The following is a 16,059-nucleotide window of genomic DNA, read 5'->3' on the forward strand; positions in this document are numbered from 1 at the left end:
CACCTTTTCATCTTTTCTTGCTGCCTCTCTACAGCAAGCATATTTGTGCCTTCTTCTACATTTTTCATTGTTCCGGCTTTGGCTTTGCTTTCATAGGATCGTTTTTTTCTCTTCTGCTGTTCTTTCCTGGACCATTCCTGTTTTTCCTCCCTCCCCCTCCTCTTTATTTTGTACTGCCACCTATTTCTCTGTGCTCTTATCCTTATGGTTACCTTTTAAATCCTGGCCACTCCTATTCCAAATCACTGCCTGCTTTTGTACACCTTTTTAAGCAAATAATTAAGAGAAGCAAACTCTTATTTCATATCCTTTTGTTTCCTGTAATTTATGTCTTATACCTACCCCATACATATGTACATAGGTACTTTCCTCAACACCATTCAGATAACTTCTCCCAGCTGGGCATTAAGAGATGTGCTTGTTTAAACCAGGTTTTTTTAAAAAGCAGCTGTGAGAGGGGCCAGGCAGTTCCAAAGGAATTGCCTTGATTCTCCTTTTCTGTGAAACATCATGCAGTCCTCTGCCGTCACTACTAACCGTGGAGAGTCATATTCACCTGCTTGAAGTCAGAACTCGGAAAGCAATAATAAGGATGGAGGAAGCTAGTAAATTCGCCAAGCCCAGATGACAGGTTTTAATGAATGCTGGGTAACGCTGAGCAAATTGCATTGTGAGTTCATCAGATTTTAGTCTCACTGGCGCAGAATGCTAAGTATCCTAATTGTGAAATGATGCAACAAAAGGAAAGACAAATGAGTTTTTGAGGAGACCGAGGGCCCCCTGGCCCAAATGAGTTTTAACTGTTTGCCGAGGGAAGTTGGGTGGTGAGCCAAAAGCATTTATGCTTCTGAGCAAAAAAACGCTGCTCTATCTTTCCTGCCACAGTAAAGGCTAGGAACCCGATGGGGAAACGATTCAGAGCCCGGATTGCTTGGAAATGTAATAGGTAGCCTAGAATATTTGCTGCAGTAACTTGCACTTGTTTTTACGCATGAAGAATCCTTTCTTGTGGCTGCTGCTTGCTGTGCAAACACACGAAAGGGCAGCGGGAAATCTTTTTTTGCCCACTTACAGCAACCACAGCTCTGCGCCTCCGCTGTGTGTCTCTTCTTCAGGATCTCAGTCTCCCCCCTCCCCCCCGTCTCCCCCTGACAGGTAACCTTCTGAATTATGCAGGTGTCCGATTCAGATGATGGGAAGGATGCTGGGCCAATGCAGGGGGTCCTTGACTTACGACCACAATGGAGCCCACATTTTTTTGGTGCTAAACGAGACATTTGTTAAGCGAATTTTGCCCCATTTTACCATCTTCCTTGCCACGGTTGTCGTAAATGCAGCTCTTAAATTGGTCACAAGGTGGGTAAGTGAATCCCATTGACTTTGTTTGTCAGAAGGTCGCCAAAGGTGACCCCGGGACTCTGCAACCGTCATAAATAGGAGTCAATTGACAAGTGTCCATTGAATTTTGATCACATGACCATGGGGATGTTGTAACAGTTGTAAGTGCGAAATAAAGGTCATCGCTCACTTTTTTCAGTGCCGTTGTAACTTTGAACGGTCCCTAAGTGAACTGTTGTAAGCCAAAGACGATTTGTAGTCTGGCTCTTACCCCAGCCGTCCCCTGATCCAGACACACACAAATGGGATGAAGCTTGGCCAAAAGCTGGAGGGGGAGATCCCTCTCTGTCTGGAGTGCTTTGTGTCTCAGTGCGGAGGAAAGCTGGCTCCCTTCTGTGTTCTGGGGAGGCGTGAGACGCAACTGATCTCTAATTGATGGGGGTCTCATTAGCGAGGCCCTTGGGGAGCCAGTAATGAATACCACTGCTGCAGCGAGCATCTCCGATTGCCTAGTTTGGGAGGTAGAGGAGGGGGGGGACCACAGGGAATTGAACTACCAGCTTTTAGAGAGGGTAGGTCAAGGAAGGAAAAGAGACAGACAAACCCATGCTGGGATGAGAGGCCTTCTGCTCTTCTGATACAATTATCTGGCATCACAGGAGCCTACTTTTCCTCACAGAGCAGCCCCACAGCCCGCAGGGGGAGTCACGTTTCCTCAGAACAGCTCAGCAGAGAGGGGAGGGAGCCCTTCCGTTTTACAGACTGAGTCGAGGGGGTCTGATCAGATTCTGGGCTGGCAGAGGGTGGCTGTGGCCCCTGATCTTGCATGCCTTTGTCTCACGCTTCAGCCCTTGGGCCGGGGGGGGGGGGCAGAGCCCTGCTCCGTGGGCCGTGTCTCATTTTGCTTCCGCCTTTTCTGCATGTCTCCTGAGCGCGAGATCGCACGCTTCATCAGCCCTCGGTACATATTTAAGATGCAATTTCAGTGCTCTTAAGGGCCATCAAATATTGCTCCGATTGGCAGGAGAGAAGAGAGAAGTAATTAATCTTTTTAGGCTGCCCTTTGGAACTTCCTCCTGGCTGCTTTCTGTTTTCCTTTCCTTTGGAAGGCTGTTGCTGGTGAATGATGCTCCCCTCTCTGCATTCCTTCATTCTTAACAACCTCCTTCCCCTGAAAGTGTTTTCCCTGCCACTTAAATGTTTTTCTGCCACCGTTCCTGATTCAGCTGCTCATTCGTCCGGCACCTTCTTTATCTCTGGAATTACCGCAGTCCCATTTGTCTCCCGGAGGGGTTCAGACGAAAGCTCACAACCAGCCGTTAATATATGGCTTAATGAGCTGACAAGGCAGATCTTCTGTCATTGCAGAATGAGGAATAATAATAATTAAAAGTTTCTGTAGACCAAGGTTTGGCATTGCTGCTCTTCCAAGAACATTGGAAGAGTGGATTCCCCGACTTCTTAGTCTCTTTCCAGCTCATTCAGGTGGTTAGAGCGGACTGATTTGTCTTGAGAAAGCACATATCCTCCAGAAGCAGTGCAGCATGGGTGGTACAAGCATATTAACATAGATTTATATGTATACTGATCAGTCCAATGCAAAATGCTGATGCTCTAATAATGCCCTTCTTTTGCATCTGTCTTCTACAATACCCAAAATGTTTCCCACAGTGCCCTCTGCTGGGAGTGGAGGGTTTATGCTTCCCCCCCTACCCCCCAGTCGATCTGGGTTATGTCTGGCTGTCTATCCATCTTTCTCAACCCGGCACCCTCAAGCTGTGTTGGACTGCAATTTCCCTAATTTTTTATGGGCAAGGTATAATGGGATTTGAAAGCAAACACATCTGGGGAAAACAGGTTGGGGTTTGCACTAGCCTCTCCTTGGAGGGAGAGAGTCCTGATTGCTTTGAAGGCAGGCAGAAGGATATAAAAGTAGCACAGTTTACATCTGTATTGTTGACTGAAGTTCAGTCCTGCTATTCTGAGGTTTCCATTTAAAGTGAAAAAGTGTCAGTAGAAACCAACAAGTAGCATTCAAGATTACCATAAAAACAGTTTAGCATAAATGCACTCCCCCTTCCCCCAAGTGGCAAGAAAACAGAAGACGCTTCAAACAGGACATCCGTTAAACCAGGGGTGAAATTCAGCAGGTTCTGACAGGTTCTGGAGAACTGGTAGCAGAAATTTTGAGTAGTTTGGAGAACCGGCAAATACCACCTCTGGCTGGCCCCAGAGGAGGGAGAGAATGGGGATTTTGCAGTATCCTTCCCCTCCCACGGCCACCAAGCCACTCCTACAGAACCGGTAATAAAAAAAATTGAATTCCATCATTGCGTTAAACACTCAACGCTTCTGAAGTAACAATGGAAGTGGGCTTGGACCTTCCTATCTCTGAGCTTCCCAACTGCTTGATTAAACAGATGCTCAAAGTGGTTTTAAAAAAAGTAGAAATGCCAATATTGGTAGCATGTGATTTATGAGTTAACTAGAAAAAAATTAAATATACTGTAACTTCTTTGGAATAGGAGGCTGAGGGTTTTTTTGGGGGGTGGGGCTCAGAATGACCATAAAGCAAATATTGAGAAATATTTTGTTATGTAAATGAAGAAGCATTCCTTAAGTCATGGGAAGGGAGAGAATTACAGGTAGTCCTTGACTTACAACCACAACTGAGCCCAACATTCCCGTTGTTAAATGAGACATTTGTTAAGTGAGTCTTCCCCCGTTTTATGACCTTTCTTGCCATGGTTGTTAAGTGAATCACTAAGTATGAATCAGTTGCCAAGCATCTTTTGATCACATGATCATGGGATGCTATAAAGGTTGTAAACTGTGAAAAGGGGTCATAAGTCATTTTTTCCAGTGCCATTGTAATGTTGAACAGTCATTAAATGAACTGTTGTAAGTTCAGGACTACCTGTATTAAGAAGAGAGTCCAGTTGGCACCTCCCTGACTCTCTGGGGTGTAAGAGGGAGGGGAGGAAAAGCCCAATTAGACTTGCAAAATACTGTTATTATATACCATATAAAGTAGAGTTCTGGTCTTTCCGTGAAGTCTGTTTCTGACTCAAAAGATTGATATTTGATATTTGAAGATAAAGCAGCCGCCTTTGCCCTTACGAATCCCCTGCAGCCCCGGGTAGTTCTTGGTTGGTTTAGTAATTCAATTTTCAATCAATTTATTAGATTTATAGGCTGCCCAATCACGGAGGATTTGTAGTCACAACCGTGACCCGTCAAATGCGTGTTCCACAAAAGCCCGGTCGACGAAATCGCGTATGTGACATCATCACAACGCGACGAAAAAGATCGAAAAATTCAGATAAAAATTAAATTACAGCAAGCCGATTCACATAAAGGTAAGGGTTAGGTTAAGGGTTAGGGTTAGGGTTAGGTTAAGGGTTAGGGTTAGAGCATTAGCGTTACGTTTAGCGTTAGGTTAAGGGTTAGCGTTAGGTTTTTCGTTACGTTAAGGGTTAGGTTTAGGGTTAGGTTAAGGGTTAGGTTTAGGGTTAGGTTTAGGGTTAGGTTTGGGGGGGTTAGGGGAAGGTTTTAGCTTTATTTTTACATTTTTCGATCTTTTTCGATCTTTTTCGTCGCGCTGTGATGACGTCACATACGCGCTTTCGTCGACCGCGATTTTGTTGTCCGTGGTTTTGTGGTAGAACCGTCACAACGGCACTGGAAATAGTAACCCGCGACCATTTTTCCCAACCATAGCAGCATCCCCAGGGTCACATGATCAAAATTTGGGTGCTTGGCAACAGGTTCATATTTACGATGGTTGCAGTGTCCCGGGGTCATGTGATCCCCTTTTGCGACTTTCTGACCAGCAAAGTCATTGAGGAAGCCAGATTCACTCAGCAGCCATGTTACTAACTTAATAACTCCAGCGATTCACTTAACAACTGTAGCAAGAAAGGTTATAAAATGGGGCGAAAAAAATAACACGACAACAGACATTTTGGGCTGAATTGAAGTCACAAGTCGACCGTCTGAATTTCAGAGGCACAATTTCTAAAATAAATATTATCGCTATCTGTCAGTTTAAAGCATGTAGCTGAAAAATAGTAGTGCAAGAAGCTTCAGGTAGTTAAAAACGAGTAGCAACCACTCGCCTCCCAAATGATTTTAAAATGAACATTTCAACCTATTTTGCACCACTGTCCCATCTATTATTTATTCTTTTATGCAAACCTTCCCCCCCCCCCATGTTAACTGTTCCTCCCACCAAACGTTTGGTCATCCTTATGATTTGTCAGCAGATCAAGGTTAAAACAAACCATGTTATAACATCCGTGGTTTATTTTAACCTTGATTTGTTGACAAATCATAACATCTTGGTGTATATGTAATGCTGAATTACAAAGTATGGTTTACAAGTCCCAGTGGTTGGATCCACCATTGTGTAATGCCAGAACACACGAAAGCCAGCTGGGTAACTTTGAGTCAGTCATTCTAAGTAAACCCAACATACCTCACAACATTGTTGTGAGAAAAATAGGAGGAGAAATAAATATTAGATATGTTTACCCCCTTGAGTTATTAGTAATAATAATAATCAATGCCAAATCCGGCGAAACAACTGGCCGCTGTGATACAATTCTGTTATTGTGATGATGATGATGATGGTGGTGGTGGTGGTGATGATGATGATGATGATATGGGCAGGTTAATAAATAAACAAAATGCCCACAAAACCAGTTTCCCACCCTTTTCATAATGCCAACAGTTGCCAAATCCTTTCTGTTAAACTGGGGGCGTCAAAGGGACAAAATATTATGTTCTCCAGCTTTATAAGCCATTGGGCATATTTAGCATGCTGAGAGCAAGTTGTGGCAAGATGGACGAAAACACAATAACAGAGTTGGAAGGGATCCTGGAGGTCTTCTAGTCCAGCTCCCTGCTCAAGCAGTAGCATTCCAGACAAGTGGCTGTCCAGTTTCTTCTTAAAAGACTCCAGTGATGAATCACCCACAACTTCTGCAAGCAAGCCATTCCACTGGTTAATTGTTCTCATTGTTAGGAATGTTCTCCTTCGTTCTAGGTTGCTTCTGTCCTTGATTAGTTTACAATCCATTGTGTCAGGCCTGCAATTATATTCCTTTTAGAATTTTGGCCTGCCACACTTTCTCTTATTTCATTATGCTGTTTCATTAGTATAGTTGATGGGAGCGGGAAATAGACAGGAGTAGGATTGTGGAATGTATTGTTGTCATTCTTTACTAGAAGCCAAGGTCATCTTTTGTCTCCGCACTTTTACACCTGAAGCAACTGGGTGTGGATGCCAGCGTGGAAGAAGAAGATTGGACCATATGATGGATTGTGGGTTTGGGAACAAGATCATGAACTTTTAACTGGGTGGGATTCCAATGTAATTTCCAGAATTGGGATTTACACAGATGTGCTAAGATGTCTGATTTATTAAATTGGAACTTTAAGGATCATTTTGCCTTGGACTCTGATTTAATTCTAGATGATACTTGGAACGCTGACACATTGTTTTGCTTTCCGGTGCTTTGGAAAATAGGTTGACCCCCTTCTTCTTCTTTGTGCCACCCCCTCAATTGGAACATGATCCCTAATCCTTCTTTTTCACTTTTAAACATTAAAAAAAAAAAGTTCAACTTATTTTCACATGGACCGAACATGCCGGACATAACGTAGAGCAAGTATGTCATACACCAGTAAAGAGATTTCTGCCAGTCACTTGGAATTTACAGTCATCTTGCTTGGGAACCTGAGCAGGTCGAGCTGGGGAATCCCCTGAGGAAAGTGATTTAGCAAAGCTGGGTGGATAATGAAGCTCTGGCGCAGAAGAGGATTTTACTGCAGAAAGGGGATGCATTAAAGTTGGAGCCAGAGGAAAAGGTAGAAAGGTAGCAGAAGCAGGCAGGGGTCCTTTGCCTTTATGATGTGAATCCCATTGTTTATTTGCTGGTTGCCTGAGAAGAGGGGGAAGCCTGCAACCGTGACCCGACAAAAGCGCGAACGTCATAAGCGTGCCGACAAAACCACAGCGCTAAAACCGCGATGTCAAAAGCGCGTCGACAACAGCGCGCCGACAACAGCACGCCGACAGAAGCGCGATTTAAGTTAAGGTAAGGTTTAGGGTTAGCTTTAGGGTTAGGTTTAGGGTTAGGTTACAGCGCGCTTCTGTCGGCGCGCTGTTGTCGGCGCGCTTCCGGGCTCATTCGTCGCTCATTCGTCGTGCAGTTTTGTCGTCGCGGTTTTGTCACCGCGGTTTAGTCAGGCGCGCTTTTGTCGTTCGCGCATTTGTGGTGGAACCGCCTGCAACGGCTGGAATTAGACACTTCTTCAAGGCTGGGCTTCAAAAATTTTAGCAAGGGGTTCTCTGCCTGGTTGCTGGGTGGGGATAGCTATGGTGGGCATGGCCTAGTCAGCCTTCTGCACCATGGGCGGGTCATTTTTGCCCTCCCAAGGCTCCGGAGGTTTTTCTTGCGTCTCCGTGAGGGCAAAAACTGCCTCCCCAGGCTCTGGAGGCCAGAAAACGGCCCATTTCCAGCCTTCTCGAACTTCAAGTAGGCCAATTTTTCGCCTTCCCCAAGTCTCCGTGTGCGCCATGCACTTACTTGCATCCAAAACAGGCCATGTGGGGACAATTGGGAGGGGCAGGGACAATAGCAATAGCAATAGCAGTTAGACTTATATACCGCTTCATAGGGCTTTTATAGCCCTCTCTAAGCGGTTTACAGAGTCAGCATATCGCCCCCACAGTCTGGGTCCTCATTTCACCCACCTCGGAAGGATGGAAGGCTGAGTCAACCTTGAGCCGGTGAGATTAGAACCGCTGAACTGCAGATAACAGTCAGCTGCAGTACTGCACCCTAACCACTGTGCCACCTCGGCACAGTGGTTAGGGTGTCAGGAGTGGGATTTGGGAGTTCTCCAAACTCCACAGAATCTTAGCTAGAGGTTCTCCCGAACCCCTCTGAACCCCCAGCAGTCCACCCCTGCTGACGTCTCCCATGATAAGGTTTTGAGCCATGTGGCAGTTGGACAAACCAGTTAATTCTTTGTAGACTGAATTAACTGTGAATTATGTGTAGGATTTGTGCATCTGTATCCTCAAGAAGAGCTTTATTGTTGGGGTTGGGGAGATGAAAGGCATTGAGATGGAAAATGGATGGACCCTGGCTCAGTGTTTGCTTTGCTGTACTAGAATAGTGTGATATCCAAAAGAGAAAAATGTAAAGCATCCTCTCTCCGTCTCTCGGTTTGGAGTTGCTGAACTTCCTACTTTCCCATCTGAAGGAGAGAGTGAAGCAGCAGGCGTTTGTAAACTAGGCCAGGCCCCGTTACTGCTTTCTAATTCATGAAAGCAGATGGCTGGCTCTTTAGATTTTAGATTTATGTAATATATACATACAAATCGTGTGGCTCAAATTAGCCACTTGGGCATCTCATGTCAGACTCGCTCCCTCTGGTTGGACTGATTAAGTTCAAGCAGGAAACTCAAGGATCAAGTGATCTGGAACGGTCCAAATATGGAATGGAAAATGTTTGGACAGATGGAATTAATGAAAATCCAACATGAGATCTCCCTTCCACTTGTGATTTTTGATCTTTCTGTGGGTGGCCCTTCCCCAAATCCTACAAACTGGAACAGACTAGAACTGTGGGGGGAAAAAAGGAGATTGTGTCTTCATTCCCGCCAGCTAAGCAGCAGGTTGATGACTTCTTGACGAAGCACTAATTAAGGCAAGCAGCTTTGCTCTTCATTTTGGCACAGTGTAATTAATGCTGTGGCTTTGATTGGGTTCATACTCTTAACTTCGTCTGCTGATGGCATGTCAAAGATGCTACGGACAAAACAGCTGGGTGTGCTGCTGAAAAGCACTGCCAGAGTCTGCCTGCGTAAGAGAGAGCACGGAAAAAGTGGGAAGTGGTGGGACTCGGATGGGTCAGGATGAATGCTACGTGGTCCTTCTGTTCCTTTCAAGAGTCTTTATATCTTTTTGATCTGAGGACATGAGCACACTTGGCTTCAGTCTAGTCATGCTAAATTCTATATCCCAGGCAGTTTTAGTTGAATCAATTTTATTTCAAGTCCTCAGAGTCATGAAAGGTCTTCACTTTGAGGAATGGCTTCCTTCACATGGCTTGCCAATCCCATTCTTTCTGGGAAATTCGAATGCAGTTTCCCCACTACTCTAGGTAAAGGTTCCCCTTGCACATATGTGCTAGTCGTTCCTGACTCTAGGGGGTGGTGCTCATCTCCGTTTAAAAGCCAAAGAGCCAGCGCTATCTGAAGACGTTCTCCGTGGTCATGTGGCCGGCATGACTAAGCGCCAAAGGCACACGGAACGCTGTTACCTTCTCCCCAAAATGGTCCCTATTTTTCTACTTGCATTTTTTACATGATTTCGAACTGCTAGGTTGGGATAAGTAAAGGGAGCTCACTCTGTTACGTGGTGCTAGGGATTCGAACCCCCGAACTGCCTACCTTTCTGATCGACGAGCTCAGCGTCTTAGACACTGAGCCACTGCGTCCCTATCCGCTACTCTAGTTTTCCTTTTTCCAAAGAAACACAAATGCTGTAATTCCTCCCTGTCTTAGCCATAACAACAAAAACACTGATTCCCGTTAAATCACACAGCTTGAGCAAATGATGTAATAAGCACATTTGAATCAGTATGAAATAAAGAACATTTCTGTAACAAATTGCCTATTTTATTTCAGAAACGGTCTAGCTTATCCTGTGTATTACCCAATACATTATATCCTGTTTCTCTGCTCACCAAGGCAGATTAACACCTACCAGTTCTTGTTGCTGTTTTCCCTGGAGTAGGATCAAAGGCCCGCTTGAATCTACATAGCCGCTTCTTCATGATGACACACCATGACACTTCTTCATAATTCACTCAGAACTTCTTTCTGTTTTCCCCTGTAGGAATCTTCATTGGGCTCGCCGGGAAGCTGAACGAAGAGTTAAGGAGCGAACTGAACAAGGTCTTCCCATCCTTTCCTCTTATTACTACGACCCTAGCAAGATTGTGCTGCCTCCTGAAGAAGAAGAATGATCGCTTTAATGTTTACTTGTATGTTGAGAATAAACCTTTAAGATATAATATATATCCTGGCCGCCAGCCTTCTGTTATTTCTCTCTGTGTGTGTCTCTCTCTCTGTCTCTCTGCCTCCCTCTGCCTCCCCCACCACTCTCTCGCAAAAGCGAATTACCTACTTGGTCTTCTTACTATGTGGAGCAGGCCAGACACTGTTCCCTGGAGAGGAGGAGGTGTTCGGGTTTTTGCCCATGTGTAGCTACTTTTAGTACTAGGTATCAATATCCTACCTGCAGTGCTGGAGCAGGAACTGCATACATGAGGCCTTCCAGGGTGAGAAAAGAAATTGATCCATAAGGCTGGCAGGTGCGGAATATTTCCAACAGATTCCAGGCCTGAAAAAGGATGTAAACACCAGAGCTGAGAATTCTAGCTATATTTTCTATTTTTCTTTTTTTTTTGGGGGGGGGGATAATGGAGGGATTCTTGCCAGGCTTCTTAAAGCTATTGAGAATCTAGTCAAATTTGGCTGCACCATCCCATCCCTGGCATAATTGTACCCTGAGCAGATGGCTCTGCCTGGTGCCTTGCAGTGTAGCTATATATATATATTTATTTCTGCCTACGGTGCTTACCTCGTAACCAGCCGATTCGGCATGAACATATTACTGGCAACAAGCCTGGATCTAGTTCTCCGGGGTCCTGGCATTGTACCTTTTCCCTCATGTTTGAATTTGATAAATACCGCTTATTGGCCACACAAGGATGAAGGCATTGTGTACAGTTATTGGTACTGCCATCAGATTAATCCTCCTGGCAGGGCTATTAGGCCTTTAAGGAGCATGTTAAGCAGAAATCCAACAGCCGTGCTGTTATATCACTTGCATTCTGTTGTTTCTGTTGGATTTTTTTGTCGGCTGCACATGTTTTTGGAAACACAAGAGCCTGGTTATGGAAGGGGAGGTGCAATGAAAAGGACAAGCTCCTTTTTAGGCACAGGAGAGTAAGAGATTTCTTTAGTCATTTCCCTTGACAAATGTTCGTGTTGTATTTACGTTTTAAAAATCAAGGGTGCTGTCATTCCCACCTTACATTGCTCTTCCATCAGTTCTATTTTTAAGGTTAACTTTGAATAAGGAGCCCCGTGTCCATTTTGGGACATGCTGTTGATGCTGACAATACTTGAAATACAACTCACACACACACACACACACACACCTACCTCCCTGCTGCCCCTACGTAGCTGGATGCTGGTACTCAAGGCTTCTCAAGGGATTACCCTGAAAAAAGTCAGGCCATTCTGCGCACAGCTTCTGTATGGTGAGAAGCAGGCAAAAGATTTTGTATCACACCAAATTTTATTCAGAGCTGTAGCAGTCAATACAAAGGAGAGGCAGAGTGATTTAGGAGCTAAAGGAATGGACCATATGGGGATGCTCCGATTCTGGTCTATCCTCACCAATGGAAGCTCACTGGCAGTTTAGGCCAGTCACTCTCTGCCCTACCTTTGTTGTTGTGAGGAAGAATAAGAACGTTGCACATGCCTCCTCCATTCCCTGACTGAAAGGTAGGATGTAACTCCCATAAATAACATGCAGACATACAAGACACCTTTGAAGTGCAATTCTATTGCCCCTTTTTTTACCAGTACAGCCTTTGTGTTAGTGTGTGTAGGGGGAAAAAATATCATTTTTGCCACAATTTGTGTGGCTGTATAACTTGAGTGGTGCGGTGGCCTAGAGGTGGAGCTCTCCCCTCACAATCAGGCTGTAAGTTTGATCCTAGGTGGAGGCAGATATTTCTCTCTCTGGGAATATATCGGCTGAAAAAAACCTCCGCATTGGTGACAGGAAGGGCATCTGGCCAGGAAACACACAGCTCCATTCAGTTGCCCAGACTCCACCCACACGAAGAATTATGGGATTGTTAAAAGAGGATGGCGATGTTGATGTGTGGCTACATAACTTCTTTTGTCATCCAAGCTGGGCCTTCCTTTAAGGGCGGGGTGTCAAACCACAGACCAGATGCGTCACAGGCAGGCCACGCCCACCACAGCTCCATGAAGGGGAAAAAGCATTGCGATACGTCACGTGATGGCAACACAGCATGGCAAGTTTGACACCCGTGCTTTAATGTGAAGGAAGAAAGAGAGCCTTATGGTATGCACTCTCTACCCCCCCCCACTCCCTGTTTTTTATTTTATTGAAGCGGTGAAACAAAAAAAAAACAAAAAAAAAGCAAGGCTTTTGTATCGTTCACAGAATTGAAATACAGATATGCCTCAATTTACAACCCTTTATTTGGGATAATTTGAAATTGTGACAGCACTGGGGGAAAAAAATGGTATGACCTATCCTTGTACTTACAACTATAGGGCTAATTGGTAATTAGGGTGCATTCACAACCGTTGCGTGTAATTTGTGACCTTCCTAACTGGCTTCCCGCAATCAAAATCAATGGGAAAATCCAGATTCACTTAATGACTGTGAAATTCGTTTAAAACACTCAGTAGCTCAGTAAAAGAAGTTCCATTCTCAGTCGTGATGATAAGTCTACCTATAAGTAGCTGAAGTCGAAAAGGAGCACAATTATTTGATGGTTTAGATGGGCAGGGTGACCCCATAACTTTTATTCCTCCCCGCTCACGCTGTTGGAGAAAACTCAGGATGATAACAGAAGGCCGGCTATCATATATTAAACAGATCACGATCATCATCGTTTGCTCCCATCATTTCTAACCATGCTAACTGGAGCTGAGGGAAGTTACCATCCACTTCTTTTTTCTTCTATTCCTGAATTCCTTGTGTATTCTGCTTAAACCTCTCTCTTAGAATACAGACGAGGCCAATTTCAGACACAGGGGGCTGCTTCAGAAAAGAGTGTTGGAAATAAGGGGAAACAAAACATATTGGATAAATTTTCCGCCAGCTGGTTCTGTAAACCTAGCCGCCTCTGCCAGCTCCTTTTCAAAACGAAAGGAGAAGAAACACCAGCATTTTGCCTCTTAATTCTGGGAACAGTAGTTGCAGCCAGTCATCAAGCTTTACAGGTGGTCCTCGATGTACGACCATGACTGTGCCCAACAATTTCATTGTTAAGCGAGACAGTTGAGTTTTGCCCGATTTTACAACCTTTCTTGCCATAGTCGTTAAGTGAATTTATTCAGTTGTTAAGTTAGTAACACAGTTGTTAAGTGAATTTGGCTTTTCCAGTAACTTTGCTTGTCAGAAGGTTACGTACCATATCATATCCCAGGATGCTGGGATATCGTCGCAAATATGAGTTGGTTGCCAAGCGTCCGAATTCAGATCAATTGATCAAGGGGATATTGCGACTGTGGTTAAGTCTGAAAAAATGGTCCCAAGTCACGTTTTTCAATGCCGTTGTAATTTGGAACAGTCACTAGATTCAAGATTCAAGATTTAATAAATTTATATGCAGCCCAATCCCGAAGGACTCCGGGCGGCTTACATAAAACAATTAAAAAAAATACTAAAAAATTTAAAATAGAGAGAGAACAAATTAAAAGACACATCATACACTCAACCTTAGTGGGGCTGGACCTCGTTCATGAGGTCAACAGCCCCAGGCCTGTCGGAACAACCAGGTCTTAGTAGACGTACGGAAGGCCGAGAGAGTGGGGAGGGTCCGGATCTCTGGGGGTAGATTGTTCCATAGGGCTGGGGCAGCTACAGAGAAGGCCCTCCCCCGAGCAGCCGCCAGACGACATTGTCTAGTCGACGGCACCCGGAGAAGGCCCATCCTGTGAGATCTTATCGGACGCTGGGAGGTATGTGGCAGAAGACGGTCTGTGGCAGAAGAGGTATGTGGCAGAAGACAGTTCACTAAGTGAACTGTTGCAAGTTGAGGACTACCTGTTGGTTGCACCCACATGTCCTGCTTTAATCCAGAATCAGTGACTGGGTTACTTTTGACTTAGCAGGTGGTGTGAGCCGTTCTTGCATAAAGTGTGGAATCTGACTGACTTAAGCCTAGCTTAGTGAGAATGTGTGAACCAGGCCCTCAGCTTGTTTCCCTGTACGCACGCTCACAGCTTTCCTTGTGTGTTTTCTTCTCCATAGCAGCCCGAGAGAGGTTTGCTCTGCAGATCTTTCCATGCCTAGAAGAACGGCCTCCCTTGAGTTGTGCAACTCAGGTTTAGAGCAAGAACCAGAAACTGTTGGTCTGGTGGAGGGAGGGAGGGAAAAGAAACTGCATCTCAAAAAGCAGCTATGACTCACATGTATTCTTGTGTGAAATGCACGCGCACACACACACATGCGCGGGCTTCACAAACACACACAGCCGTGGGAGTGCAGCAGGCAATGCTTTGGGAACTTCGCCTTCTCATTGTTTTTGCCCCACTCCTTAAAATGAGCACAAAGGGTTTCCTCCTCCTCTCCATTCCTGCCCTGCCGTGTGTGCTTCAATCCTCTTTTTCTCCCCTCTCAGCTGTGGCTGGTACCCAAGCATCCTAACTCCTCACCTTCTTAGCTTCTTCACCAGGTTTTGCTACACTCTCTCTGGGAATAGCAGTTCCTAATTCAGGCACAGCTGTTCCCATTCAGCAAATGGTGCTAATCTCCATTCACAGCCAAGGCAGAGCTGTGATATCATCTTGCCAACATGTTGAAGCTTTGTAGACGGCTCCACTGCTAGGCCTGCCCCAACGGTGGCTGCGTTCCTTTCGATGTGTGGCAGACAGACATATGGAGGTTGTGAGTTAAATCTGGGGATGGGGGGGGGGGAAGGAGGTGGAAGAAAGGGAGATAATAAAAGCTAACACGGTCTGGGGTTCACAGAAATGATTGTGTTCCCTGTTAACATATGCCTTGGTCGTGTGCGAGAGGGTTTCCCGAAGAAGTGAGAAGGCTCAAAACACTTGCGGATGATGTAAATGAAAATGAGAAAGTTTAAAGCCACTCACAACAATAGGCCAACGTTTGGGTTTAAATCCTAATCGGTAGTCATGGGAGATTGAATCAATGTATTCACTGTGCCAGGATTCTCAACATTTTGAGCCAATGGGCACAAAATGTTAAGAATCTTCTGCAGATGCTACGGCTACCATGATTAAGGGTGCTTGCCCATTAGAAAAATGGCTGCCAGAGTAGGAGTGGCATAATCGGTCTCAGAACAAGAATGCTGGGAAGAGTTTGGAGGACTCAAAAAAGAGGCTCATGGGACATGGATGCCCCATGATTTAAAGAGCCGAGGTGGCACAGTGGTTAAATGCAGCACTGCAGGCTACTTCAGCTGACTGCAGTTCTGCAGTTCGGCTGTTCAAATCTCACTGGCTCAAAGGTTGACTCAGCCTTCCATCCTTCCGAGGTGGGTAAAATGAGGACCCGGATTGTTGTTGGGGGCAATATGCTGACTCTGTAAACCGCTTAGAGGGGAAGCGGTATATAAGTCTAACTGCTATTGCTATTTCTCCTCTGGGACTCCAAGAAACATTCTCTGCATCATCATCTGCCTTTCTTCAAGGTCTCCTTCCTATCCATGTTGTCCTTGCAATATTCTGATAGTCTAAAATGACAGGTTGCTGGGTTTATATGACATTGTTCCACAGTTGAGATGACATACTTTGAGAAATCATGTATACTGCCTCAATGTCAAAAGGGGGAGAGAATGCAGAAAATAAAGAATAAAAACTAGCACTGGTGATGTTATCTAGTTTGGGTAATGAAACAT

The 16,059-nt window shown here is 45.0% G+C and overlaps 1 protein-coding gene across 1 annotated transcript in view; it reads left to right on the forward strand.

The window, feature by feature from the left end:
• The window catches only part of NDUFB11 (NADH:ubiquinone oxidoreductase subunit B11), a 56,070-nt gene extending 45,639 nt beyond the window's left edge, over positions 1-10,431 (forward strand). Inside the window, exon 3 of the mRNA XM_014059615.2 lies at positions 10,254-10,431. Within this exon, the coding sequence (XP_013915090.2) occupies positions 10,254-10,383 (130 nt within the window). The 3' untranslated portion in view covers positions 10,384-10,431. The remainder of the gene's footprint in view (positions 1-10,253) is intronic.
• The last annotated feature ends 5,628 nt before the right edge of the window (positions 10,432-16,059 follow it).

Source organism: Thamnophis sirtalis, unplaced genomic scaffold (genome assembly GCF_051295495.1).
Source record: "Thamnophis sirtalis isolate CommonGarterSnake01/CBP01778 unplaced genomic scaffold, rThaSir2_p1.2 scaffold_3, whole genome shotgun sequence".
NCBI classification, from domain to species: domain Eukaryota; kingdom Metazoa; phylum Chordata; class Lepidosauria; order Squamata; family Natricidae; genus Thamnophis; species Thamnophis sirtalis.